The sequence below is a fragment of the Drosophila nasuta genome, chromosome 2R (genome assembly GCF_023558535.2).
Source record: "Drosophila nasuta strain 15112-1781.00 chromosome 2R, ASM2355853v1, whole genome shotgun sequence".
In the NCBI taxonomy this organism is placed as follows: Eukaryota; Metazoa; Arthropoda; class Insecta; order Diptera; family Drosophilidae; genus Drosophila; species Drosophila nasuta.
The window spans coordinates 32838415-32865279 of record NC_083456.1 but is presented as its reverse complement, the minus strand read 5'-3'; the positions used below and the strand labels follow the sequence as shown (position 1 = coordinate 32865279).

Below are 26865 nucleotides of genomic sequence, written 5' to 3'. Positions count from 1 at the left end.
CAACACTTGTCGTACTTGTGTTGTATTGAACATGTGGCGGATCACGGCTCTGACAGCCGCATCGACTTCCTAATACGCAGCCAACATTATTTATGAATTCTATTTACATGCGAGAACTCCCAACTAATATATTTACATATGTATTCATTCATTCTGCTGTTCAAGCTGTTCGTTCGTGTTGTTTTGTTAAAATTACACACCATAATGTTGTTGATAGATACGAGCAGCGACACAATACTATACTTACATCGTCCTCGTCTCCCGCCTACTTGAGCACACAGAATAAAGTGAACAGAGGTAGCGAACTATCGAGGTGCCTCAACTCAACTCAACTCATAAAGCTGATAAAATGTAAATGGATATTTTTGCAAGTGACTAATGGGTTTCCGTTTTGTTTTCACAGGCTAAAATGTCACGTCTCAGTCTCAGTCTCGTCGAGTCTCGGCAGCCAAACAGATTGATCTGACTAATTGCCTTTGGACTCTCTGTGGTCACACCTTCTGCTTGTGTCCGAAAACTGAACTCTGCAATTCTCACAACTGGAGTAAGAAATAAAAAATGTGCTGGATTTGCATTAAATACCTGCAGCTGCAAATGCAACTCATTCATGGCACGATGCAAGTATCAAATGTTGCTCTAGTCTTTGAGTTTGACAAGTGAGTAGAAGAATAAACATGTCAATATTTTATTACCTCGTTGTAAACAGTAAGTAATTTATTCCGATGAATCAGCTGATTCGCTGAATTATGGCTCAGATAAAGATACATTTCATAAGATAAACATAGCAAAAGAAAAAAAGAGATAACACCGCATTAAAGATCATAACGGAAGCTCATGTCAGCCAGCAGCAGCAATGGCGCAACTGTTATCGGTCTGCTATGATATCCAGATGTGATTTATACCATGCGTAACGTATACGTAACGTATGACGTAGAGATCTATTCCCTATGCGTTCGGTTACGTTATTAAAATGGGAGTTAACATGTAAACAATAAGTTGATTCACCATTTCATCGCCCTCTATTCTAGCTTCTTCTGTTTATATTTTATTTTTGGGCCCGCACTGATTAGATTGTAATTATGTTGTTGTCTCTCTCTTCTCTATTCAGAGATCTCTTCTATTTTCTCTCTCTAGTCCTCAGTCTGTCTGGGTCTGCGTCTGTTTTTTAAATTTAACAGTGTCTTGCCGGCTTGCAATCCGCAAAATTGAATTTGATTGTGATTTTTTTTTCGTTTGTATTTCCATTTTTGTTATTTGTTGCTTGTTGCTGCCTCTGTGCAGCGAAGCGTGTGTATTCAAATGCGATGCTGGTAGTCGGACGCGACGTCGCTTTCTTTGTATTTCTTTGGGCTTTAGTTAACCAAAAAAGAGAAATAAAAACAAAAAAGACAAGCCACAAAAACAAAAGCAAAACCAAAGCCAAACCAACAAAAAAAATAGATATCGACGAAGCGACAAATCAAATGAAATTATAAAGGAATGGAAGAACTGGACAAATCGATGCGAATGAAAGCAATAAATTAAGTTGATTTTCGTTTGGCTACGCAAGCCGATTTCGATAAATGAAACGCCAAACAGTGGTTCACAGGCTGGTGAAAATCGATAACATTAAGTTAGGAATTAATCAAAATATATAAATTAATATTAAACAAAGCTTTCGCTGCAAAGTTTTTTAATTTAATTTTCAGTTTTTAAATAATTAAATTTAGTAATCAGTTTTATACCATTTAACCACTGTGCTTTGTGAAACAAAAGGCCAAACTCAACTCAACCCAATCTCAAAGACAAACTCAAAACTTAAAATCACGCCATGAAATATGAAACGAAGGGCTGCTCTCGAGAGTCGCCAGTGGCGATCTTCTGTCAGGGAAGTGAACTTAACTTCAAGTTCGGAGTTAGATGAGAGAGTTAGAGAGTATTTACCTGCTTCTCGACCAGCGGCTGCGTGTAGATGAATTCCTTTTTGGGCGAGTAGATCTCAGGCGGCGTTCCCTTATACGAATGCCGCAGCACATTGTCATCCAAACCGAAGCCTGCAAATGTATCTGCTGCTGCTGATGTTGCATCCATTGCTGTCTGCTGTTTCTTCTCCCGCTGTTTCGCCCTCTCCCATTCCTCGTAGGCTGTGCGCGTGGGCTTTGCTCGCAATGTGGGCGTGTCGCTGCCCCAACTTTGGTCATCCTCATCGTCGTGCAGCTTTGTGTATTCCGTTGTTGTCCGTGTGATCTCTGCATCCGCTTCTCTCCGATAGAGCAGCTGATGGCCCTCAGCTGGGAGCGTTGCTGGCTCCGTTCCTGGCGACGCATTAGACATAGCGGACTTCAGCTTAAGCTGCTGCTCTGGCTGTCAATTACAATTGGCAACGAGGCACGTACAGCGAATGTGCGTGTGTGGCTTCAGTTCACTATATTGTGGTAGTCTATTGTATCTACAAAGTGTGTGTGTATGTATGTATCTATTATGTTGATTTTACGGGCTTGCTTATTTTGTTAATTGAAATGCGGCAGTCGCCGTTGCCGTTGCCTTTGCCGCTGTCGTTGATGTTGCTGTTGTCGTTGCTGTTGCTGTTGTCGTTGCTGTTGCCGTTACCAAAGGCGCTGTTGTTGGAGCTGCCTTCACCGCAACGCACGCGCTCAGGCAGCCGCAACTGAGACTGAGACTGAGAGTGAGGCATGTACGAGTAGTAACATTGTATCTTCTATTCTTCCAGATAACTGCTCGCGGATGCTGAGGTGCTGAGTTCTTGTGATTGTGGTTGTGGTTGTTGTTGTAGTAGGACTATATTTTGGAGACCTCTTCATGAAATAAAACGATTTAAGAAGTTAGCAACTGACTAACGCGACTCACTTGCCAAAAAAAAAGCAAAGCCAGATAAACTACTGATACAGATACAGATACAGATACATAAGCAGATACAGATACAGATACAGATACCATGTGCTATCACGCACACGCACGCATTACGTACATAAGAGTATGTAAATATGTACACGCATATCTATGTTTGTATCTTTCGGTCTATCTTTTTGCTTGTCATATGAAAGTGTTCGCGCTTAGCCACTGAAACATCCAATGTTATTTCGCATTTCTTGTTCGTTCACACGATCTCAGCATAGATACAAACATACATAGCACAGCACAGCATATAATAGTATAATACTCTATGTGTGTGTATGTGTGTATCTAGACATATGTATATATGTTGTTGCTTTTCATGCTGCATATTCAACTTAATATTTATCAACTTTAGCAACTTTTTGTTGCCTTTTTTGCTGTCTTGTGTTGTGTTGTTTTTTTTTTGCTTCTTTTACTTCTTGATTAACATTTAGCTAGCGACATCTAGCGAAGGTTGCCGTCAACCGTGTCAAAGTTTAGAGCAAGGCACACACACACGCACAGACACGCACTCACACAGACACAGACACATACACACAGACATTAGTAGATATGCATTTACTATTAGCCAGGCTTAAAAGCAGCATCATTATTACCGTTATTTATTAATCAACAGTCACGTTAAACCGAAATCTGTTGAGCATTGTAAACACTTGTTGCTGTTGTCGTTGTTGTTGCTGTTGCTGGGGGATGCCAGGACTCGAAAACGTAACGCGAATCGTTATCGGAATTGGAATCGCAATCGGAATTAAAATTGAAACGGAAACAGAAACTGAAACTGAAACTGCAACTGAAATTTGTATGGACGTTTGGGTATCGCGAATGGAATCTGAAAAATTTAACTCTCGATTTGTCGTACGTTGTTGACGGGCCCAAAAAAATTAAAACTTAAATCGCTGCGCGCGCAAAAATCGAAAAAAAAGACGAAAGACCCGAAATGCTCGAAAAAAATAGCAGAAACAGAAATTAAAGTCCGCTTGCGCGTTTTCGCGTCGATCGCTCGAGTTCCCTCTTCTGACTGTTTGACTGTGTTTACGCTTCTGTTTCTGTTGCTGTTTCTGTTTCTGTTGCCGCGGCCACGCTAAACTCGCCGCCAGCACAACACATATGTACCTTAATACATACACGCTCACATACATACATAGACGCACACGCCACACACACACACTCTCATCTCAGACGACAATCATTTCGCTGGCTTTAGTTGACCACGAGACGCCTTAGAGAGCGGTTTTTGCCTGTCGGACTCCGCAGGCTTTGCTTGCCAGGCATCCTGTCTGTGCATCCGGATCTGAGACAGCCAGGTGGCTGCCACCAAAAAGGCCTCTAGCTGCCCCACCAAATGGGGCACGAAGTCGTGCCGGCCCAAAGCCGAAGCCCGAAGCCAAGCGACGAGCTCGAGCCGCTTCGAGCGATAGCAAAGCTAAAGCGCTCTATCGAAAACGTGTCAAGCGATCGTTTACACCAACACACACACAGAGAACGAGAGCGAGAGCAAGAGTGAGAGAGAGGGACAGAGATGGGGAGAGAGATATATGTGCTTATATACTACTACAACGCTAACGAGAAACCGCGTGCTGAGCGAAGCTTTCAAAGAGCACAAGCTGCGATCGGCAAAATATTCTCTTAGCCGACTCGAAGCTTGCACAGAACTCAAAAATACAAAATCGAAACAAAAACACAGAACATAAACCGTAAAAGAAACAAAACAAGTAAAAAACGTATTGCTCGACTTTAAAATACCTTATCTTGAATACCTAAAAAACACTGCTTCACAAACCTCGAGCAATAGATGGCGCCAGTGCGGCCTAATGTTGCGGAACCGCGCACTATTTGTTAGATACAAAAGCATCTTGATTAGTTTGTGCGATAAGCAGCTTTATTATCCAGTCGTGATAAAACTGACAGAGTAGCCACAAACTTAAAGCAAATGTACGCCCATATGTTATGTATGCCAAAGTTCAAGGCCAAATCATAGAAATTGCGCCAAAACTGTGCTTAGATTTCATGCCTCATTTGCTACGGAGGGGAAATGAGTAAGAAACAAATCATAAGTATAATTTCCTGTCGAATTCCCATATTTCATAATCATTGGTCACAGACTTACTTTTTTTATCACTCTCTATATTTGACTCACGAGACTTACACACTCATTATTATACTGTGATTAAGTCTGGTAAATTAATTTGATTCCCCCAAATTACTCACCACTTAGAGGAGAGAAAATAGATCCTTTACTCATTTACTTACTGTGATTAATAAGAGATTTTGTTTGCTGCATATTATATTCATTTTGAAAAGAATAAGTATTTTTTTTTTTTAACCAAATTCGATGGGCACCGGATTTAAAATACACTTTGAAAGCACAAAAGCCCGCATCGGCTTCTATTTAATCGATCTATATGCCATTGAAGTCCCTGATTTCAGTGATGCACACGTAAAAAGCAAAAAACAACTAATGCAGTTGAATAATAAACTGCAGAGGCGGAAAACATTTAAAAAAAAAAAACTGTTTATCAGTGAGATACGTACATGAGAGATAAATAAAGCTAAAGCACAGAGATCAATTTACTTTGTAAATTATCTCAACCTTGCATAAATGTTAGCGAGATTGTCTTTTCTCCCGGGAAAATAGCGGAGAATTCATAGAGGTTGCCTGAAAGTATTCTATGAATGTGATAGTTGATGATTCTTATTGGAAGAGTGAAGTTGTCATTCTTTGTGATCTTCAAGAATAAAAGTCTAATTAAAGGTTGAGTTGGCTACAGTTGGCTGACCGCATCAGTGGTCAAAAATAACACATTCTTGGCTTGGCTTGGCTCCCCTCACATAACATATAGTATATAAATTGTATATAGAAGAGCAAGAGCAAGAGTTTTTTAGCTGGAATACATCATTTCTATTGCAAATTACCATATGTAGCAATTGACCTTTTTGCATATACAAATATTTTCTTTAATCAAACGCAACAACACAAGAATTAATCAATTAAAAGAGACGAGCGCTCGTTAGCCACATTAAAATATAGTTGAAAATTAAAAATCCATTTCACAAACTTTGCTTCTTCTCGTTCTCAGTCATAAAAATGCTAGAAATTTGGCAAAGCTAAAAACGCTAATGAACAACAGAGAACCGAACAGAACAGAATTGACCTAAGTACATGCAACAAGAAGACGTTGCAAGACGGCGGCGACGTGCAACAGATGTTGTGTAATTAACAACAGTCAGGAAAATGAAAATGAAAATCAGGCTGCAACATTAAACAGCAGCCGATTAACAACAAGTCTTACAAAACAACCAGCAAGAGCGAAACTATTCATTCACCGAAACTCAAATACACTCACAACTTGAAGAAGAGAGAACTGAAATGATAATTGAATTAGCAAGTCGAATAATTAGTAGTTTATCTAGGTTGGCGAATCAATATACCCTGTACAAAAGAAACGCGCATCTTTCTGGGAATAGTCAAAGGGCAATGATCAAACGCACTTGAAACAGCAACAGATGATGCTGATCAGCAGGCATAAGCTAAAAAAGATAGAAGATTGAAACTGGAAGCATTCGATCATCTTAACAATTAACGCATTTAGATCATTTAGACTGAATGGCAGCACGCGCAGCTATAAACTATAAACTTGTGCTCCGAGTGTATATTTTGTTTAGCATTCGATGTTGCCACACAGAGATCAGCGATCGGCGATCAGCGATTATCGCGGCGGATGCGGCGCGTATCTTGCAGATGCAATCTCTGCGATGATCGCGCAACTTCAGATACATAAATACTATATGTTATATACAGCCATGGATGATCTCTTCTATGTTTTGTGTAGCTATCTAAATACACATCTAGAAGATGTGCCTGTCAGACAGTGCGTCTGTTTATTCATCCGTGTGCCCAACACGCGCTGCCCTCTTAGTCATTTCTCGGGATGTGCCCCTGACTCGATGTGTGTGTGTGTGTTTTATTTTCAACATACTCTTTTTGGGCCAGCACACTTGATTAATAAATATTGATCCTGATTGAATGATGGAAAGCTTACGAAAACTTAAATGAATGTGAATACGCATAGACGAGGGATTTCTGATGGCATTCGCATAGTTAAAGAGGCCGCGAGCACAATACGAATACTCGCTATTCGATTGGGCTCAGGTTTTGGAAGTTCGCTTGACAGCTGCTCAATCAAATCAAATCAAGTCAAATCAAATATTTGGGCTATCTAAACACAAACCTTTTTGACATTCACCCTCTCGCCATCGAGCATCGTCCGATCTCTGTGATGGGATCGCAAATGTTGCGTAGCGCTTTGCTTTGCCATCGACTGTGATGTCTAAATTTTCGAAATTCGCAAAAATCAAAGTCAATTACGTGCGCTGTCAATCAGTGGACAGGAATCGATCTAAATCGACATAGAAATAGAAATAGAGATAGAAATGAGGAATATCATCGCAGAAGACATGCGTAAGAGCATTTTAGTGCGCACAAGTTGCGTGGACCGAGCGAATGACGAGTGCCGATCGCCGATCGTCGAGTATCTTGTGGATACATTTCGCTTAAGTGTATGGCATACATCATCCATTCAACTACATACGTCGTTGTACATTAATAGATCCATTGCACGCGTACGACAGCCTATACAATTCTTCCCAGATGGCGATGGAGCCGCCGTCGCAGTCGCTGCTTCTGCCTCAGTCGCTGCCGCCGTCGACTGCGATGCTGGCCGTTGTGCGTTGACCCTGAGACAACCGCCCACGCAATGCGCAAATATAAACTAATGTATATCTATTTATCTATTCCAATATATATGCACATATGTCTTCTTCCCATTCACAGAAAGAGAGAGAGAGAGACAAGATAGAGAAAGTGTGCTGAGAACAATATGCTAAAAATGTACTTGAAAATAATCACTTGGGCTTTGACTTTGATACAAGTATCCAGTCCCATCGAATACTTTTATAACCTACAATCTTATTGATGAGTTAATTATGAAGAAATCGCCAAACAGGGGTATTAAAAGCCCGAGTTATGATGAGAAGTACCGCTGAGTGGAAAGGCGGCATCGTAAAAATTGACTTCAATATGCCATAATAGATTTAAGTATTGTTTAACTGTTTCCTGGACAGCAGCAGCCCCAAGGTCGCCAAGCGCTTTGAACTGTCCGCTGACTGGAGAAAGACATAAGGCCAACTATGTGATGACTGAATTGTTGGTTGGCTGGCTGGATGGGAAATAGAGATGATAGAAGATGAAATTTTGAATGCGAATTTGAATTTCGCATTTCGTATTTCGAATTTAAATACGTTCACTGTCATTGGCCAGTGTCAGTGGCAGCATGTCAGGCCATAATGGACTTATTCAACTCGGTCTCAGCTTTCTGAAATGCAGCTCCTAATGTGAATGTGTGTGTGTTTGTGTGAGGAAAATGCTTGAATTGAAACATTGTTTTTTTATTCAATGAATTGCGAGTGAGACATGCATATAATATGCAATGTCTTAACTCGATACTCAACTCAGTCCTCGAACTCAACTCAGTCAGCTAAGCCCAGGAGGGGGGCCAAAAAAATGTTGTCTGTACATATTTCTCCTTAATTCGTTGGTTCATTGATTTCTGAAAACGAAATTGAATGCACTCATAAAGCAATGAAGTTGCATAAATACCAGGGCGTATTAGAACAACAGTAAAGACAACAGCCAAAGCAGAAGCAACAGAAGAGCTGTCCGAAGTGTATGCAAAATGGTTGAGTGTGATCGACTGTGAGACACGCTGTAGTCAAAACTTTTTACTGTCGTATTTGTGAAGTCAAATGTCCTACTTGTTTCTGTTTCTAACTTGTCACTCTTTAAAAAATAATGCAGAACTTTTCGCTATGATATTTGTACAGTCAAATGTTCTACTTCTTCGTGTTTCTTACTTGGCCACTCTCTTATAACACTCTTGCAACAATTATGCAGAACTGTATACTGTGATATTTATTCTATCAAAGTTCTACATCTTCCTGTTCCCTACTTGGCCACTCTCTAATAACACTCTTGGAACAATTATGCACACATTCTATATATGTGTTTCTATGTGCATATATAATTATGTATATACTTCTATATAGACGTCGCTGCGTCAGCAGCACGAGCTCGGGCAGCGAGGCAGCAGCGGACGGCGGAGCAGCGAAGGAGCTCTCCAATTGCAGACGACGACGGGTGGGCAAAGAAAACTGATGTGAGCCGCTTATGTCTGACTTTCTGACTGTCTGATGGCTTATTGCTTATTGCTCACGGTTCATGGCTTATATCGCTTGCTTTTTGGCTTATATTGCTTAAGCCTAAGCTCTTGTTTATGGCATGCAAAATGGGCTTATTGCATAGAATTGCACATGGCACTCTCGATCATCGGGCGATGCTGTCAATTCCAACACAGCAATCGCCACTTGCCACTTGCCACCTGCCAGTTGCCAGTTGTAGCTTGCCACTTGGCTGAGGCATCAATTGATCCTCGTTTGCGATAGGCACAGCTGTTGCCAGCTGATGTCTGCAGCTGCCACGAGTTGCGAGTTGGAGTTGGAGTCGGATTCGAATTTCGCCTCAGACAACCAGCTGAATGAGCTTAAAGAGCCACAAGAGCTGAGAGCTGAGAGCTGAAAGAGACACCAGATAGGCGTTGAGTTTACACCTCCAGCTGCCTTGAACTATTGACATTACACATTTGAGGCGCATTTTAATTACGCGCTGAGCACTGAGCTCTTCGTGAGTTTCTTGCATAATCGCCAGAGGGAGGGGAAAGGGGGCAGCTGTTGGCAAGCCGGTTGTAAGGGGCGCAATTTATAGTTACGGTAGCGCCAACAAATTGTCATAATGATTTACAAACATGCTAAACAAGTCTGGTGGCCACTTCTTCAATTGACGAACTTAAAGATACTTTTCAGCACTTCTCTCTTCACTCATATCATTAAACATCTATATACTCCATTCATATCTCAATTTCATATAGGGTATTATCATTCTTTAGAAACTAAAGAGCTCCAGCATTATTCATCTTATGGAAACTCACTGTTCCTACCACAATATATCAAACACAATTGACCTTTGTCACACACCAGAACAATAGCAACGCCTAGATACAACTACAACAAGTACTCTAGGCACACTCATAATAGTTCTCCAGACAGACGAAATTAATTATAGTCTTGTAAATTGTCTTGAACAAAATTATTAATTGATCGCAGATAAATGCTGTGTGGCAAAACAGAAGAGCGACAACAATGCTCGATGCTGTAATAGCTGAAAGAATTAAATGACATTTACAAGACTCTTAAAGCTGGCGCCACTCGGAATGCCAAATGTCACGTTGAGAGTACATATTATGACTCGATCCGAACTTCCAAGTAATATAAAGCTGGGATTTTTCTCAACTTTTAGCATTCTTATGCATATATCATAGAGTAGTTTCCAATAAATCACATTCTTTACTGGGAAAAATATATGAAAAATAAGTTTATATCGAACAGGAAGTCGTTGAAAGTATGCAATGGGAATTAAAACGAATTTCTTGAGAAACAAAGTATGCAATGCTTTTCTTTGAAATATATTACTCACAAATTTACCGAACAACAATTGAAGATATTAATTTGTGATATTTCTATTGAACTTTATTCTAATTTCTTCAAACTTTAGTTAACTGAAAACGAGATTATCGCATACTTTTATAAAGTATTTATTCGTCTAGCTACTTCCAATACTTTTATCGACATTCGGGAGTTGAGCAACACTGTCAATAGTCCTGCCAGTTAAGGAACACCTGCCTGCAATGAGTAGAAACCAGTTTAGACGCAACGCACCCTCGGAGCGGTCGTTGGCCATGGACGATGTGGACAGCGATGAAGCCGGTTACCCTGGCAACGATGCCCAAAGCAAAGCGTCGAGCAAAACAAGGCGAAGGAAATCAACAAAAAGAAGCTCGAGCGTCCATAAATCTGATGAGATGGATGACAACTTCACTGCCAGCTACTTTAGCTTATGCGTCACAGGCCAAATAGTATCAGCCACATTTCCACTGGGTCCCGACAAGGAATTCATCTTCTGCCGCTACGAATTAGTTGCCGGACCGGACTGGCAGCTTGCCTCGGGAGCGCAGCACGGTCTCACACAGATGTCGACCAACAAGAGCGGCCACTTCAATGATAAAATTGTCTTCAACATGCCCATCGAGGTGACATACAAGAGCACCAGTCCCTTTGGCTGTAAGTTGCTCTCCTTCTTTCCATTCGTTTTCATATACAATTCCTCTTTCAGGGCCACAGATCTTGATCAGCGTCTTTGGACAAAACGGCAGCAATGCTGAGACTTTGTTGGGCTATGCTCACGCACATCTTCCGGTCTTCGGTAGCCAACGAGAGAGCGATCAATCCTCCGTTCTCAATGAAGTTCCCATTCTTATGCCCAGGTGCCAAAGCATGTTGGCCGACGTGACCAGTTGGCTGCTGCGTCGCCAGCCGGAGCTAAAAGATCCCAAAGTGCTGTTGGACAATCTGCAGAGCAAGGGTAAGTTAGCTATTCATTTAAATTACCTCTCTCTAATACTTTTCTGTGTTGTAGGTCTCTGCATGGAGTCCTATGGCACGTTGGAGCTGCAGCTGCACACGATAATGCGAGGAGCGCGTAAGCTGGGCTACCATTGGCATGCGTAAGTGCTGTCGGAGATCTGTGAATAAAACGTGCAAATGAGACTCGGTTTGCAGTGATGCAAGCAAACGTTTGTTCTAATCTAATTGGTCGAGGTGGTTGTTGGGTCAGGGAAAGAACTCTGCTGCAGGGTGGTTGCCTCAAACTTGACCATGACCGGCTGCCGTTGACTGCCTCGACTTGGCTGGGCTGGTCGAGCGTGACGCTTACACTAATCCGACGCGACAAATTTGCAGCAATTGGGAAACGAATTTGAAATCCAACTACTTTGGATTGGCCAAGTGCGTTCTAATTGGATTAGGGGGCAATTAGTCTTAAGACGCTCGCGACTCAAGTGTTTCCTACCACACGTCGCATATAAAGGCAGCCCAATTGTCCCAGGCCAGAGCATTCGCGTCCAGTCCGGGGCCCAGATTCAATTGCTATGGACAGCAAATAGTTCTGCCGCGGAGTCAGTCGGAGTTCAGTGGAGTCGCTATCGCAATCGAAAGCCAATTACAAACGAAGATCGACCACCGAAATCGAAGTCAACTGCTGGGATAGACCACAGTTGAGCCATGATCAGTCTAAATCATCCAGCTTATGCCCAACTGCGGGATGGCAACAATCTCAGCCTGGCGGAGAGCGTGCCCGCCGAAATCATGCACATGGTGGATCCCTACTGGTATCAGTGGCCACCATTGGAGCCCATGTGGTTCGGCATCATCGGTTTTGTTATCGCCGTACTTGGGTAAAGTGTTCAAGAGCGTTGTTCCAATCGAACCATTGAACTGAATCTCTTCTTTTCTCTATTGCCTAACAGAATAAGTTCGCTGACGGGCAACTTCATCGTGATGTACGTGTTCACCTCGTCGAAGGGTCTGCGAACACCTTCGAACATGTTCGTGGTCAACTTGGCTTTCTCTGACTTCATGATGATGTTCACCATGTTCCCCCCGGTTGTGCTCAATGGATTCTACGGCACATGGATCATGGGTCCGTTCCTTTGCGAGCTCTACGGCATGTTTGGATCTCTCTTCGGCTGTGTGTCCATCTGGTCCATGACTCTGATTGCCTACGATCGCTACTGCGTCATTGTCAAGGGCATGGCACGAAAGCCGCTGACTGCGACGGCAGCTGTAATCCGTCTCTTCATTGTGTGGCTCATCTGTGGCATCTGGGCACTGTTGCCACTCTTCGGTTGGAATCGATATGTTCCTGAGGGCAACATGACCGCTTGTGGTACGGATTACTTTGCTAAGGACTGGTGGAATCGCTCCTACATCATTGTCTACTCCCTCTGGGTGTATCTCACTCCCCTGATGACCATCATATTCTCCTACTATCACATTTTAAAGGTGAGTACAAGGAACTGTTTGGAGAGGCAAGCTCTTAAACAATCTTTGCGGCTATCCTCAGGCTGTGGCCGCCCACGAGAAGGCCATGAGGGAACAGGCGAAGAAGATGAATGTCGCCTCGCTGCGCAACACCGAGGCAGAGAAGAGCAAGGCCATTGAGATCAAGCTGGCCAAGGTGGCATTGACCACAATATCGTTGTGGTTCTTCGCTTGGACTCCCTACACAATCATCAACTACGCGGGCATCTTTGAGTCCATGTACCTCTCGCCACTGGCAACAATTTGTGGCTCGGTCTTCGCCAAGGCAAATGCTGTTTACAACCCAATTGTGTATGGCTTGAGGTGAGTTTGGCCCACACAAAAATCTGGCTATATGATTATATTATCTTCTTGCCCGGCAGCCATCCTAAGTACAAGCAGGTGCTCAGGGAGAAGATGCCCTGCCTGGCCTGTGGCAAGGACGACTTTGCCTCAGACTCCAGAACTCAGGCTACCGCTGAGGTTAGCGAATCTCAGGCCTAAACAAACCATCGAAAAGAACGACGACTGCAGCAACCAAAGACGACGAGGATGAAGATGACGACTTGTGATTTTTAGACACAGGAACTGAGAGCTTTACAGGATTCTAATCTAAAGAATTTTGCTTACAAACTATAAAAACCAAAAAAAAAGATAGCATTCAAAAATGTAAAAAAAAATGAATAGGAAGATGGAATATGGAAAGTGAATAAGTAGTTTGAGATATTAAAGTGCAACTGATACAAAATCAAAATCAAATTCACTTTTTTTCTTTCTTCTTCTGAAATAAGGCGTGTTTGTGTCAGATGCTTTATAAAGCACATTGCCTCTAAAGAGTTTTATGATTTTTATTGGAAAACTAACATTTCAAACATTCGCTGGTCGAAGTCATTGTCATGGTGCAAAGGGTACAAGAGGAGGATTAACTGTGGCCTTAGGCGTAGTAGGTGTTGAAGTCGAGGTCAATCAAGGTGCCATTGTTTCGTCGCTCGCGTAACTCCTGTGTAAACAGTGCATGTCCTTGGAGCAATATGAAGTCAATGAGCCGCTTATTAGAGCTCTGACGCAGTGCATCCGGATCAGCGCGTTTGCGTAAGTAGTTAAAGCAGCAAGTTCTGTTCAAGATAAGTTGGAAATTAATATGAAATCATTTAAGTCTTAAAGGTCACTCACCGAAAGTGCTTGGTTCCGCAGGCACTGGAGCACTCCTTGCCACAAGAGTCACATGGAATGGCATCGGAGCAAGTAAACCACATGAAGCATATGCCTAAAGATTTACATTAGCTGGACAATTCTCAACCTTTGGAATACTCACATAGCAAGATGATCTGAATGTGCATTTTGTCGGAACTGCGGATACTTGATGGGAAAATATATTATTCAGAAGCTTGTGAGACACATAGGAAGTCCTGTGATGGGCTGACCCGAGTCAAACAGCAGCAGCAACTGAAAGGACAGAGCTACAAGTGTCTCTGCTCTTATATATGCTCAAAAGATCCACACAGACAAACACACGCTGAAGTAACGGCGCAGTAAAATTGAAAGTGACCATTGAAGCATGTTGCAGACCATCGAATAAACAGATTCATCCAAGTATGGATATGGACATGCGACGCATAATAAAGCATCCGCACACACACAAACGCACAATTGCAACTTGCGCAACAAGTTTGTGTAGCATACTTTTTGAGGTTGCTTCGCTGAAGTGGGTGTGTGTGTATATGTGTGAGCTAACCGCAATCACAACAGTTTCTCACAGCTTATAAAAGTTTGAAATCGACCCTGCCCGACGACATGGCATGCATGTGAATGACATTATTATTAAACAATCTAAGAATAAGTGGGTGTATGCTATCATATTTATTTATGTATATACAATCGAAGAATTTTAAATGGCCATTTCAGTTGCTTACGATATACGATACACGATGATTCACGATCTGCGATGATACACGACATTCAATATATCGAAACCGGCATTGCAATAATTTTGTCGAGGTGGCAACGCCGCCTCTGAGAAGCAACAGCTGAGCACAAACAGCTGCGAAGAGACGGACACAATTTCGAGCAGCAGAAAATTAAATTTTCCTAAGATAAAATTAATAATAAGTGAACATGTGGGAGCCGCCACGACTAAGTGCATCGCTGCGTGCAAAAACAGAATTGGAATCGAGGCCACAGCGCTTCAATGGACTATCTCATGAACGTTCAGCAATTACAACTGCAGCGGCGTCCACGACGACAAGTTTCACTGAGTAAGCCGCTGTAATTTTCACACCTGATGAAATTCCACTTATCTCAATTGTGTGCATGTGTCATGTATGTGTGGGTGCCAACATATGCTACACTTTTATTTATTTCAAGGAAAAGCGAACAAACCATTGTCAAAGTGCTGGCACAGTTGCCGACAGAAAAACAGCCGGCTGCAAAAGTGCAACTGCAAAAACTACGCAATCTTGTGCAGGAATGCATGGGATACGAGGAGCAGCCCCAGGTGGTAGAGCATGCAGCACTATATCTGTTCTGGCTGATGCTAGATCAACACGTGTTGCTGGTGGCCACCACAACACGACTGCACGCCATGTTCGGCAACACATTCGATCGGAAGCAGACGCAAATCCACAACGCTGTCCGATCCATAGCGGATGCTCTACAGGAGGATGAGTTACAGGCTCTGAAGCGATGGATGCAGTCACAGCGCAAGACTTACGACAGCCCGCTGTGGGGCGAAGATATCCACATTAGTTGTACGCCGGCGGACAGACTGGACATCAGCTTGCTAACGAATCTATCGCCAGGAGCCGCGCTCAAGAACCGCACAATCAACAAGTTCACCATGAAGTATAAGACGCAAGGTGCAACGTTGGCAGCCGCAACGCAGAGCAACTCTACAGATGGCTTTAAGCTTAGTTCGGAGCTGGAAACGTTGCTGAGCATTTCCCAGAAGCTCGAGGATGAGAATCTGTTGAGTCGCGTGGGCGACATTCTTGGCTCGAAGCGCAGCAGCGAGGATCTGCAGAATGAACTGATGGAATTGCTGGGCTTTGAGCACTTTGAGCTAGTCATTCAACTGCTGCAGGATCGCACCAAGATTGCCCAGCAATTGGAACAGTATGCTTCGAGATCGCGTCGCGTCAAGCAGGTGAAACAAAAAAAGGAACAGGCTAGCTCTGTCGGCGCCGAGAAACGACCCACTGTAGCCACCACTGTCGTGGTGCAATCAGCGCAGGAGAAGCAGCTAGGCAAGCAGCAGCGGCGTGAGGAGAAGAAACTGCAACGCATCATGCGCAGCATCAAGGACGAGGAGGATGACGACGACGCCGGCGGTGCAGTGGCCATCTCTGCACAGCAGCTGCGCATGCAACATCAGCGCAAGCTTCTGGAGGCGTCCCAGCGAGAGCCGCTGCTCCTTACTACCAAAGCGATCAAGGCTGAGCAGTCCACGTATACGGCCCCCATTCGATATCCATATGTGTTCGACAGCCAACTGGAGGCCAAGCAGCATGCCGGCTTTATTGGAGGCAGTCGCATAACGTTACCGGAGAATGCAGAACGCATCGACAACAAGCAGTGGGAGGAAGTCAAGATTCCGGCAAGTGAACCGCCTCCATTGACGGTTGGCAATCAACGCATCAAGATTGCGGACTTGGATGACATTGGACAGATGGCGTTTGCCAACTGCAAGGAACTGAATCGCATCCAGTCTGTCGTCTATCCCGTGGCCTATCACAGCAACGAAAACTTGCTGGTCTGTGCTCCAACGGGAGCGGGCAAGACAAACGTGGCCATGTTGACCATTGTTCACACGATTCGCTGCCATCTGGAGCAGGGCGTCATCAATCGGGATCAGTTCAAGATTGTCTACATTGCACCCATGAAGGCTTTAGCGGCGGAAATGGTCGAGAACTTCTCAAAGCGCTTGCGATCGCTGCAGATCAGCGTTCGCGAACTGACAGGAGACATGCAGCTGACTAAGGCGGAGATGACTGCCACACAAATACTGGTGACGACACCAGAGAAGTGGGATGTGGTCACCAGAAAGGGTAATCTACTTAAACTCCAATCTATTTATTTTTATTAACGCTTTGTACTATTTGCAGGCAGTGGAGATGTGGCACTCATCAGTCTGGTCAAGCTGCTTATCATCGATGAAGTGCATTTGCTGCACGGCGAGCGCGGTCCAGTTGTTGAAGCGTTGGTGGCACGCACGCTGCGTCTCGTGGAGTCCTCGCAATCCATGATTCGCATCGTGGGCTTGTCTGCCACACTGCCCAACTACATCGATGTGGCGCACTTCCTGCGCGTGAATCCCATGAAGGGCCTCTTCTACTTCGACTCACGCTTCCGCCCCGTGCCGTTGGACACGAACTTTATTGGCATCAAATCAGTGAAACCTCTGCAGCAGATTGCCGACATGGATCAGGTGTGTTACCAAAAGTGCTTGGAAATGGTGCAGCAGGGACACCAAGTTATGGTCTTCGTTCATGCCCGCAATGCCACGGTGCGAACTGCAAACGTGATCCGTGAATTGGCGCAGCAGAACAACACAAGTGCGCTCTTCCTGCCTGCGGATAATAATGCACATGGTTTGGCCAATCGCTCCATACAAAAGAGTAGAAACAAGCAACTCGTCGAGCTGTTTTCCTGTGGCTTGGCCATGCATCATGCGGGCATGCTGCGTGCAGATCGTCAAATGGTCGAGAAGTACTTTGTGGAGGGCCACATCACAGTTCTTGTCTGCACGGCGACGCTTGCCTGGGGTGTCAATTTGCCTGCACATGCGGTCATCATTCGGGGAACGGATATCTACGATGCGAAGCACGGCAGCTTTGTGGATTTGGGCATTCTGGATGTGCTACAGATATTCGGACGAGCAGGAAGACCTCAGTTTGACAAGAGCGGAGTGGGCACCATCATCACCAGCTACGACAAGCTCAATCACTACCTCTCGTTGCTGACCAATCAGTTCCCCATCGAATCAAACTTTGTGCAGTGCTTGGCTGACAATTTAAACGCAGAGATTGGACTGGGTACGATCTGCAACGTGGAAGAGGCTATCGAGTGGCTTAGCTACACGTAAGTCAAGCCATTAGTATGTATGTAGTATGTTATTTAAGCCTATCTATTCTTCAGCTATCTTTTTGTTCGTATGCGCATTAATCCCCATGTCTATGGCATTGAGTACGCCGAGCTGCAAAAGGATCCCACGCTAGAGGCGCGTCGCAGGCAGCTAATCATGTCTGCATCGATGAGTTTGGACAAGGCGAAGATGATGCGCTTTAATCAACGCACCATGGACATGAATATCACCGATCTGGGACGCACTGCGTCCCACTTTTACATCAAATACGACACTGTGGAAACGTTCAATGAGTTGATGAAGCCATTCATGAATGAATCTGAGCTGCTGGCCATGATGTCGCAGGCGCAGGAGTTCCAGCAGCTAAAAGTGCGCGACGACGAACTGGAGGAGCTAGACGAGTTGCGCGAATACTACTGCAAGTTGAAAGCCTTTGGTGGAAGTGAAAATGTTTGCGGCAAGGTAAGAAACGAAATTATTTTAAAAGTGGACTTAACTAACCGCTCTGCTTGCAGGTTAACATTCTGATACAAACTTATCTGTCCAATGGCTACGTGAAGTCCTTCTCGCTCAGCTCGGACATGTCCTACATCACGCAGAATATTGGCAGAATTGCGCGAGCGCTTTTCTCTATTGTACTGCGACAAAACAACGCTATTCTCACAGGACGCATGCTGCAGCTGTGCAAGATGTTTGAGAGGCGGCAGTGGGACTACGACAGCCATCTGCGTCAGTTCCCGGCCATCAATGCGGAAACCATTGACAAACTTGAGCGTCGTGGATTAAGTATCTATCGACTGCGTGATATGGAGCAGCGCGAGCTGAAGGAATGGTTGCGCAGTGATCGCTATGCTGAGCTGGTCATTCGCTCTGCACAGGAATTGCCGCTACTCGAAGTGGAGGCCAGTCTGCAGCCCATCACACGCACCGTGCTGCGTATCACAGTCAATATTTACCCCGATTTCACCTGGAATGATCGTGTGCATGGCAAGACTAGTCAAAGCTTCTGGCTGTGGATCGAGGATCCCGAGTCCAACTACATCTATCACTCGGAGCTGTTCCAACTGAATCGCAAGAGTGTTTTCAGCGGACAGTCGCAGCAGCTTGTGATGACCATACCACTGAAGGAACCACTGCCGCCACAGTACTACATTCGCGTCACCAGCGACACTTGGCTGGGCAGCACCACCTGCATTCCACTGTCCTTCCAGCACCTTGTGCTGCCCGAGCATCATCCGCCGCTCACGGAACTTCTGCCCTTGCGTCCACTGCCAGTGAGCAGCCTGCAGAACGAGCTTTATGAGTCGCTCTACAGCTTCTCGCACTTCAATCCCATCCAGACGCAGATCTTCCACTGCCTCTATCACACGGACAACAACGTTCTGCTCGGCGCTCCAACGGGCAGCGGCAAGACAATCGTTGCAGAGATTGCAATCTTTCGTGCTCTGAATTTGGATCCCAAGTGCAAAGTGGTCTACATTGCGCCACTCAAAGCACTGGTCAAAGAACGTATCTCGGATTGGCAGCAACGTTTCCAGCGCTCCTCCCTCGGCCTTAAAGTAGTTGAGTTGACAGGCGACGTCACACCAGACATTCAGGCCATTCGCGAGTCGCAGCTGATTGTGACCACGCCCGAGAAGTGGGACGGTATCAGTCGATCGTGGCAGACGAGAGATTATGTGCAGCATGTAACGCTAATTGTGATCGATGAGATCCATCTGCTGGGAGAGGATCGTGGTCCAGTTATCGAGGTCATTGTGTCGCGTACAAACTTCATTAGCTCACACACAGGCAGATCCATTCGCATTGTGGGCTTGTCCACGGCACTGGCCAATGCCCAGGACCTGGCCAACTGGCTGGGCATCAAGCGCATGGGTCTGTACAACTTTAAGCCCTCGGTGCGTCCTGTGCCGCTACAGGTGCACATCAACGGCTTCCCAGGCAAGCACTACTGTCCCCGCATGGCCACAATGAATCGACCCACATTCCAGGCCATTCGTACTTATTCGCCATGTGAGCCAACTATTGTGTTTGTCTCTTCTCGTCGTCAAACGCGTCTCACAGCTCTAGACTTGATCACTTTTGTGGCGGGCGACGAGAATCCCAAGCAGTTCCTGCACATAGCCGAACAGGAGATGGAACTTATTCTACAGAATATTCGCGATCAGAACCTCAAGTTCTGCCTGGCATTTGGCATCGGACTGCATCATGCTGGTCTACAGGAGCCGGATCGTAAATGTGTCGAGGAACTGTTCCTTAACCGAAAGATCCAGGTGCTCGTGGCCACAGCCACGTTGGCCTGGGGCGTCAATTTACCCGCCCATCTGGTAGTCATCAAGGGCACAGAGTACTTTGATGGTAAGGTGAAGAAGTACGTGGACATGCCCATCACGGATGTGCTGCAGATGATGGGACGAGCGGGACGACCGCAGTTTGACAACGAAGGAGTCGCTGTTGTCCTGGTGCATGACGAGAAGAAGAACTTCTACAAGAAGTTCCTCTACGATCCGTTCCCCGTGGAGTCCAGTCTGCTGGGCGTGTTGCCGGAGCATATCAATGCTGAGATTGTGGCGGGCACAGTGCAGACAAAGCAGGCGGCTCTCGACTACCTCACCTGGACTTACTTCTTCCGCCGTCTGCTGCGGAATCCCTCCTACTATCAGCTGGAGGGCATCGAGCCAGAGAATGTTAATGCTTTCATGTCCAGCCTGGTGGGCAAAGTGGTCTACGAGTTGGAGGGAGCTGCCTGTGTTGTTGAGCGGGATGGTTTCCTAGTACCCACTTTCCTGGGCCGCATCAGCTCCTTCTACTATCTGTCGTACCGCACAATGAAACATTTCCTGGACGATCTGCAGCCTGGCATGGACACCAAGGAGGTGCTGCTGGCTATTTCCGACTGCTACGAGTTCGATCAACAACCCGTGCGTCATAACGAAGACAAATACAACGAGCAGCTGGCCGAGACGAGTCGCTTCCGGCCACCCTCGGCCAGCTGGGACTCGCCATACACCAAGACATTCCTGCTGCTTCAAGCGCACTTCTCCCGCCAAACGCTGCCCAACTCAGATTACTTAACGGACACCAAGTCGGCTCTGGACAATGCGACGCGTGTGATGCAGGCCATGGTGGACTACACCGCGGAGCGTGGCTGGCTGTCGACCAGTCTGGTAGTGCAACAACTGATGCAGTGCGTCATCCAGGCACGCTGGTTCGACGCCTGTGAGTTCCTCACATTGCCTGCTGTCAGCGAGGCCAATGTGGATGTGTTTCTAAACATTGCCCACGATAATCACGACCATCTGACGCTGCCAGTGCTAAAGGAGTTATGCAGAAATGACTACGAGCTGCTGGCTGCTCCGTTGCGCGACGCTTTCGAAGAGCACGATATAGAGCAGATGTACAGGGTAAGAGAGCACATGGTCCTTTTATCTAACTTTTGATTAACAATCGCTTATTTATCACAGGTTATTAAAGAGCTGCCCGAATTGGCAATGCAAGTATCTGTGGAGGGTCGTTATTTGGAGGATGAGTACGCCAAGCGTCCACTCTCCATTGCAGAAGGAACAGTTGTGTGGACTCCACTGCATGCTAACGAAGACTATGTGCTGTGCATCGATCTGCAGCGCCTTAACGTTGCCGGCCAACGACGCGCTCCTGGCCAGAGTTACACCATCCACTGTCCCAAGTATCCCAAGCCAAAGAACGAGGCTTGGTTCCTGACGCTCGGATCACAGTCCAATGATGAGCTGTTGGCCATGAAGCGACTGACTCTACGCGGCACTCGTTCCTCCAACCGCATATCCTTCCAGGCGACGCCTCGACGGGGGCGACTGCAACTCACGTTGTATTTAATGTCGGACTGCTTGATTGGTTTCGATCAGCAGTACGATCTGCACTTTGAAATTATCGACGCCAAGGCATAGAAGCTTCAACTTAGCACAACTAATATATGCATCCCATTTCCACGTATCACGAGCATTCTTTAAGCTGGAGGCTGATTTAGTCCAATAGTAATTCTAATAATAGTCGTAAACTAGCTTAGGACGTGATGTGATCCCCAGATTTTGAATTTTGAATAACGCCTACGAATATGATTATGTTAAACATTTTTATATTGCAGCTAAGCTAAGAAACCATGTTGTAATTATCCCATTAAAGCCATTAATTGAACTACAATTAAGAATGCCAAACTAAACTGAACCTACCACAATTCGATGTGTTCAATATGTTTACACCCAACTAATGATAAGATTCTGTGTTAATTATAAGGTATAGATTAGATTATTGCTTCCCTAAAGTGCCGCTAACGCTCCCTTAAAGTGAATGCCCCTAGCTGCAAGAGCTTCCCACATTTTATATTAGTGTATTGATACTCTTAACCACATCACGAAAGAGAACACCTACATTATGAAATTCCACCCAATATGAATTCTATAACTCAGTCAGACGAGTTTCGCATTTGATCGCGTCGAGTGATATACGCATTGAACTTTGAAATGATCTCTTTTAATTGTGGTGGGCCTCTCGCTGTTGGCGTTGGGCTGGTACTATCTGAAGCATCATTACTCATATTGGGATCGACGAGGCTTTCCCACCGATAAGAATGCTTCTATTCCCTTTGGATGTCTCGGAAGCGTCTTAAAAATGCAGAAGGCCATGGGCATGGCAGTTCACGATGTCTACTTGTAAAGTAAAGAGCGTTTTCTCGGCACCTATTTACTCTTCCGTCCAGCTGTTTTGGTGCGTGACGCAGAGTTGGCCCGGCGAGTGCTTGCCCAAGATTTCGCTAGTTTTCACGATCGCGGCATATATGTCGATGAAGAAAAAGGCCCATTGCCGGCATCGATATTTGCATTACCCGGTCAGAGTTGGCGTTCTATGCGACAGAAGCTTTCGCCCTGCTTCACCTCCGGCAAGCTGAAGGCAATGTACAGCAGCGGCGAAGACATTGGTAACAAAATGGTAAATCACTTGCAGAAAGAATTGCCGGAACAAGGTTCCAAGGAAGTGGATCTTAAGGCTGTGATGCAAATATATGCCATCGACATCATTGGCTCCACAATCTTCGGACTGCATATCAACAGTTATGAGCAGCCTGATAACAAGTTCAGGAAGTTGGTTACCGCTTTACCAACCGATAATCGCATAATGGCCTACATGCAGACGCTGGTTATTTTAATTCCCTCGTAAGTAACTTCACTCTATGTTAGAAAACTTAACTCCACACTCTATGTTACAGCGTCGCACGGTTGATCTTCAGCCTTCGCTTGCCGAATGTTATCGGAGCTGCCATGTTAGCCATTGTAGGGGAGACCATGGAGCAAAGAGAAAAACTGGGCAATGTGCGTAAGGACATGCAATTGAGAAACAAAGGTAAAGTCGATGAGGATGACAATAAGACCTGGAGTTTAGAGACAACAGATGACGGTAAGTTGTGTTCGATATACAATAGAAATCATTGCAATAACGAAACTCATTGCTGCAGGATACTTAAAGAGCATGTCGCTGGAGGCAATTACCGCGCAGGCTACCGTCTTTTATTTCGCTGGACAGGAGACAACGGGATCGACAGCTGCATTCACTATTTTTGAGCTTGCCCAGAATCCGGAGCATCTTGAGCGACTTCAAAACGAGGTGGATGAAACATTGAAGCAGAATAATGGGCAAATTTCTTACGATGTGCTTAACAAGATGGAGTTCCTCGACCTCTGTGTGACCGAAACTTTGCGCAAATATCCTGGTTTGCCCATGTTAAACCGAGAGTACACTAAGGACTTTACTTTGCCAGACACGGATTATGTAATTAAGAAGGGCACTCCTGTTGTGATCTCCCTTTATGGAATACACCGTGACCCCGAGTACTTCCCGGATCCCGACAAATATGATCCGAATCGATTTACAGAGGAAACCAAGAACTACAATCCCGTCGCATATATGCCCTTCGGCGACGGGCCCAGGATCTGCATTGCCCAGCGAATGGGTCGCATTAACTCCAAGCTAGCCATTGTAAAAATACTGCAACACTTTGATGTCGAAGTGATGGGCAAACGGGAGTTACAGTATGAGCCCTCTGGCTTTCCACTAGTGCCCAAGGATGGAGCAAAGGTTCGTTTCTCCAAACGGACACTCTTGGCTCAGTAGTGATTCAATGTTTAACAAATTTATGAATTGCATGAAATTCGGCTATACCGCAAGATCGATTAGATAGAAGGCTATTAAGATAATGTTGAACAGCCTAATCTTCATATCGAAATATAACGAGTCTAGTCCGAGCTGTGACTGTATCTGAATGCACCTCAAAGGGTCATGTTGTATCTGATATCAAACTGACTTCGATCATCAGTACCATCTTGAGATTTTGGGATTATAGATGTCAGCGACGTTGTACAAGTAATTTACTATTGTATGAAAAAAAAAATATTCGATCCACCAAGCCAAGTTATATTTATCTCAGTAAGGGCATGAATTGAACTAAAATGCCAATCTATTGTGAACCTACCACAAATCGAAGTGTTCAAAATGTTTGCACCTAAAGAGAGATAAGATTTCGTATTATCAAAATGTATAGATTAGAAACTAATGACTCCTCCATGGATTTCGTACATTTCAAACAAAGTGTAGCTATGCTCTTAGCACCAACACGAAAGAGCGTGTGTACATTATGAAATCAGCGTCAACATGGATTGTATAAAGTGCGCAGTCAACGAATCGAAGCCAGTCAGACAAGTTTTGCGCTTGATCGCGTCGAGTGTTATTCGATTCTATTCGCTTCTATTCGAACTTTGAAATGCTCTCTTTGATTATCTTAGGCCTCTCGCTATTGGCGTTGGGCTGGTACTATCTCAAACATCATTACTCTTATTGGGAACGACAAGGCTTTCCCACCGATAAAAATGCATCTATTCCCTTTGGATGTCTCGGTAGCGTCTGGAGAAGAGAGAAGGCCATGGGCTTGGCTGTACACGATGTTTACTTAAAGAGTAAAGAACGTTTTCTCGGTACCTATTTACTTTTCCGTCCGGCTGTACTAGTGCGTGACGCTGAGCTAGCTCGACGAGTGTTGGCTCAAGATTTCGCAAGTTTCCACGATCGCGGTGTATATGTTGACGAGGAGAAGAATCCATTGTCGGCATCGATCTTTGCCTTACCCGGCCAGAGCTGGCGTTCTATGCGACAGAAACTTTCACCCTGTTTCACCTCCGGCAAGCTAAAGGCAATGTACAGCACAGGAGAGGATATTGGAGACAAGATGGTGAATCACTTGAAGAAAGAACTTCCGGAACAAGGTTTCAAGGAAGTGGACCTTAAGGACGTGATGCAAACATATGCCATTGATATCATCGCTTCCACCATCTTCGGGATGGACATCAACAGTTACGAGCAGCCAAACAACAAGTTTAAGAAGCTAGTTTCCGCTGCCCGAGTCAATACCAGATTTACGGCTCTATTTGGAATGCTAATATTCCTGGTTCCTTCGTAAGTAGCTCACACTATCACACTAGAAAATTTATGGAAATCCAACTCATTTCTTACCTATATATTTCAGAGTCGCACGGCTGATGTTCCGCCTTGGCTTGCAGAATCCTGTTGGATTAGCAATGTTAGCCATTGTTAAGGAGACCATGGAGCAAAGAGAGAAACACGGCATAGTGCGCAAGGACATGATGCAGCTGCTCATGCAGTTAAGGAACAATGGCAGCATCGATGAGGACGACCACAAAATCTGGAGCTTAGAGAAGACAGATGACGGTGAGTTGTTCTCCGCGTGAAGTCAATTCAGTTCTATAACTTTTCCAATTGTTGTAGGCCGTTTAAAAAGCATGTCGCTAGAAGCAATTACAGCGCAAGCTTTTATATTTTATATTGCTGGTCAGGAGACAACGGGATCAACAGCTGCATTCACAATTTTTGAGCTTGCTCAGCATCCGGAACATTTGAAGCGTCTTCAAGATGAGGTAGATGAGACGTTGAAGCAGAACGATGGACAAATTACCTACGACGTGCTGAACAAGATGGAGTTCCTTGACCTATGTTTGAATGAAACGTTGCGCAAATATCCTGGTCTTCCTCTGCTAAACCGAGAGTGTACTAAGGACTTTACTTTGCCGGACACGGACCATGTGATTAAGAAGGGCACTCCCGTCGTGATCTCCCTCTATGGCATTCACCGCGACCCCGAGTACTTCCCGGAGCCCGACAAATATGATCCGAATCGATTTGCAGAGGAGACAAAGAACTACAATCCTGTGGCATACATGCCATTCGGTGAGGGACCCAGGATCTGCATTGCACAGCGAATGGGCCGCATTAACTCAAAGCTTGCCATCGTAAAAGTACTACAACATTTTAATATCGAAGTGATGAGCAAACGGGAGGTGAAGTACGAAGCCTCTGGCATTGCCCTTATGCCAAAGGAGGGCGTAAAGGTGCGTCTCTCTAAAAGGACCCCCGTGTCTCAATGAAATATTTGCCGAAGTTACGAATTGAATAAAATTCGACAATGCCGCAAATTCGATTAGATAAAAGGCCATTAAGATAGTGGTGCGAAATAGATAACTAATAGTATTTAAACCTCCTTATCGATGTTACAAATATATATATGTAGAGTCAGAGCTGTGAATGTTAATGGAGTCAACACTTTTTATTAAATGCTTCAAATTGTTGCACTTGTATTATCTGTTAGATTAGTCAGCACATAAATTTATTTATAATTATTACAGATTAAAGGTACTTATTTAAAGGAACAGTTGCATAAAGTGTCTGCTTGTTTCATCAGGGTTTGTTTGGACTTTAGGGTTGTGCCATGGTGATGAATATACAACTAGTGTTTAGTTCATTACCGATCGAAGAACAAGAATCTATTT

At 44.8% G+C, this 26865-nt stretch overlaps 7 protein-coding genes across 8 annotated transcripts in view; 5 read left to right on the top strand and 2 right to left on the bottom strand.

The window, feature by feature from the left end:
- Window positions 1-3860, bottom strand: part of LOC132784256 (A disintegrin and metalloproteinase with thrombospondin motifs 9) — a 41414-nt gene extending 37554 nt beyond the window's left edge. The window contains exons 1-2 of the mRNA XM_060789745.1: window positions 3492-3860; window positions 1924-2795 (exon numbers count right to left, since the gene is read on the bottom strand). Coding sequence (XP_060645728.1) covers window positions 1924-2313 — 390 coding nt within the window. The 5' untranslated portion in view covers window positions 2314-2795; window positions 3492-3860. The remainder of the gene's footprint in view (window positions 1-1923; window positions 2796-3491) is intronic.
- LOC132784263 (B9 domain-containing protein 1) overlaps window positions 1-11818 on the top strand; it is a 44428-nt gene extending 32610 nt beyond the window's left edge. The window contains exons 2-5 of one of the 2 annotated variants that reach the window (XM_060789756.1): window positions 404-656; window positions 10559-11124; window positions 11177-11425; window positions 11480-11818. In XM_060789756.1, the coding sequence (XP_060645739.1) occupies window positions 10692-11124; window positions 11177-11425; window positions 11480-11571 (774 nt within the window). In that variant the 5' untranslated portion in view covers window positions 404-656; window positions 10559-10691 and the 3' untranslated portion in view covers window positions 11572-11818. Of the gene's footprint in view, window positions 1-403; window positions 657-10496; window positions 11125-11176; window positions 11426-11479 lie in introns of those variants that run through there. The other variant, XM_060789757.1, reaches the window with a different exon arrangement.
- A 140-nt stretch (window positions 11819-11958) lies between these two features.
- On the top strand, window positions 11959-13680 carry LOC132784261 (opsin Rh6). Its single transcript, XM_060789753.1, has 4 exons — window positions 11959-12296; window positions 12369-12903; window positions 12965-13245; window positions 13305-13680. Exons 1-4 carry the CDS (start codon window positions 12124-12126, stop codon window positions 13423-13425), a joined length of 1110 nt encoding a protein of 369 aa, XP_060645736.1. The 5' UTR covers window positions 11959-12123; the 3' UTR covers window positions 13426-13680.
- Window positions 13681-13728: 48 nt separating this feature from the next.
- On the bottom strand, window positions 13729-14379 carry LOC132784264 (trissin). Its single transcript, XM_060789758.1, has 3 exons — window positions 14237-14379; window positions 14095-14188; window positions 13729-14036 (listed from the first exon to the last, which is right to left on the bottom strand). Exons 1-3 carry the CDS (start codon window positions 14259-14261, stop codon window positions 13856-13858), a joined length of 300 nt encoding a protein of 99 aa, XP_060645741.1. The 5' UTR covers window positions 14262-14379; the 3' UTR covers window positions 13729-13855.
- Window positions 14380-14949: 570 nt separating this feature from the next.
- On the top strand, window positions 14950-22196 carry LOC132784255 (activating signal cointegrator 1 complex subunit 3). Its single transcript, XM_060789744.1, has 6 exons — window positions 14950-15176; window positions 15286-16964; window positions 17022-17997; window positions 18055-18463; window positions 18517-21405; window positions 21466-22196. The coding sequence occupies exons 1-6, from the start codon at window positions 15037-15039 to the stop codon at window positions 21922-21924; spliced, it is 6552 nt and encodes a 2183-aa protein (XP_060645727.1). The 5' UTR covers window positions 14950-15036; the 3' UTR covers window positions 21925-22196.
- A 314-nt stretch (window positions 22197-22510) lies between these two features.
- Window positions 22511-24147, top strand: LOC132785235 (probable cytochrome P450 6d4; the record flags this gene model as incomplete). Its single annotated transcript, XM_060791229.1, is given in 3 exon segments — window positions 22511-23187; window positions 23241-23428; window positions 23487-24147. Coding segments are annotated over 3 exon segments (1521 nt in total), but the record flags the coding sequence as incomplete, so codon positions are not given.
- Window positions 24148-24178: 31 nt separating this feature from the next.
- Window positions 24179-26738, top strand: LOC132784258 (probable cytochrome P450 6d4). Its single transcript, XM_060789751.1, has 3 exons — window positions 24179-25477; window positions 25548-25750; window positions 25808-26738. The coding sequence occupies exons 1-3, from the start codon at window positions 24789-24791 to the stop codon at window positions 26461-26463; spliced, it is 1548 nt and encodes a 515-aa protein (XP_060645734.1). The 5' UTR covers window positions 24179-24788; the 3' UTR covers window positions 26464-26738.
- The last annotated feature ends 127 nt before the right edge of the window (window positions 26739-26865 follow it).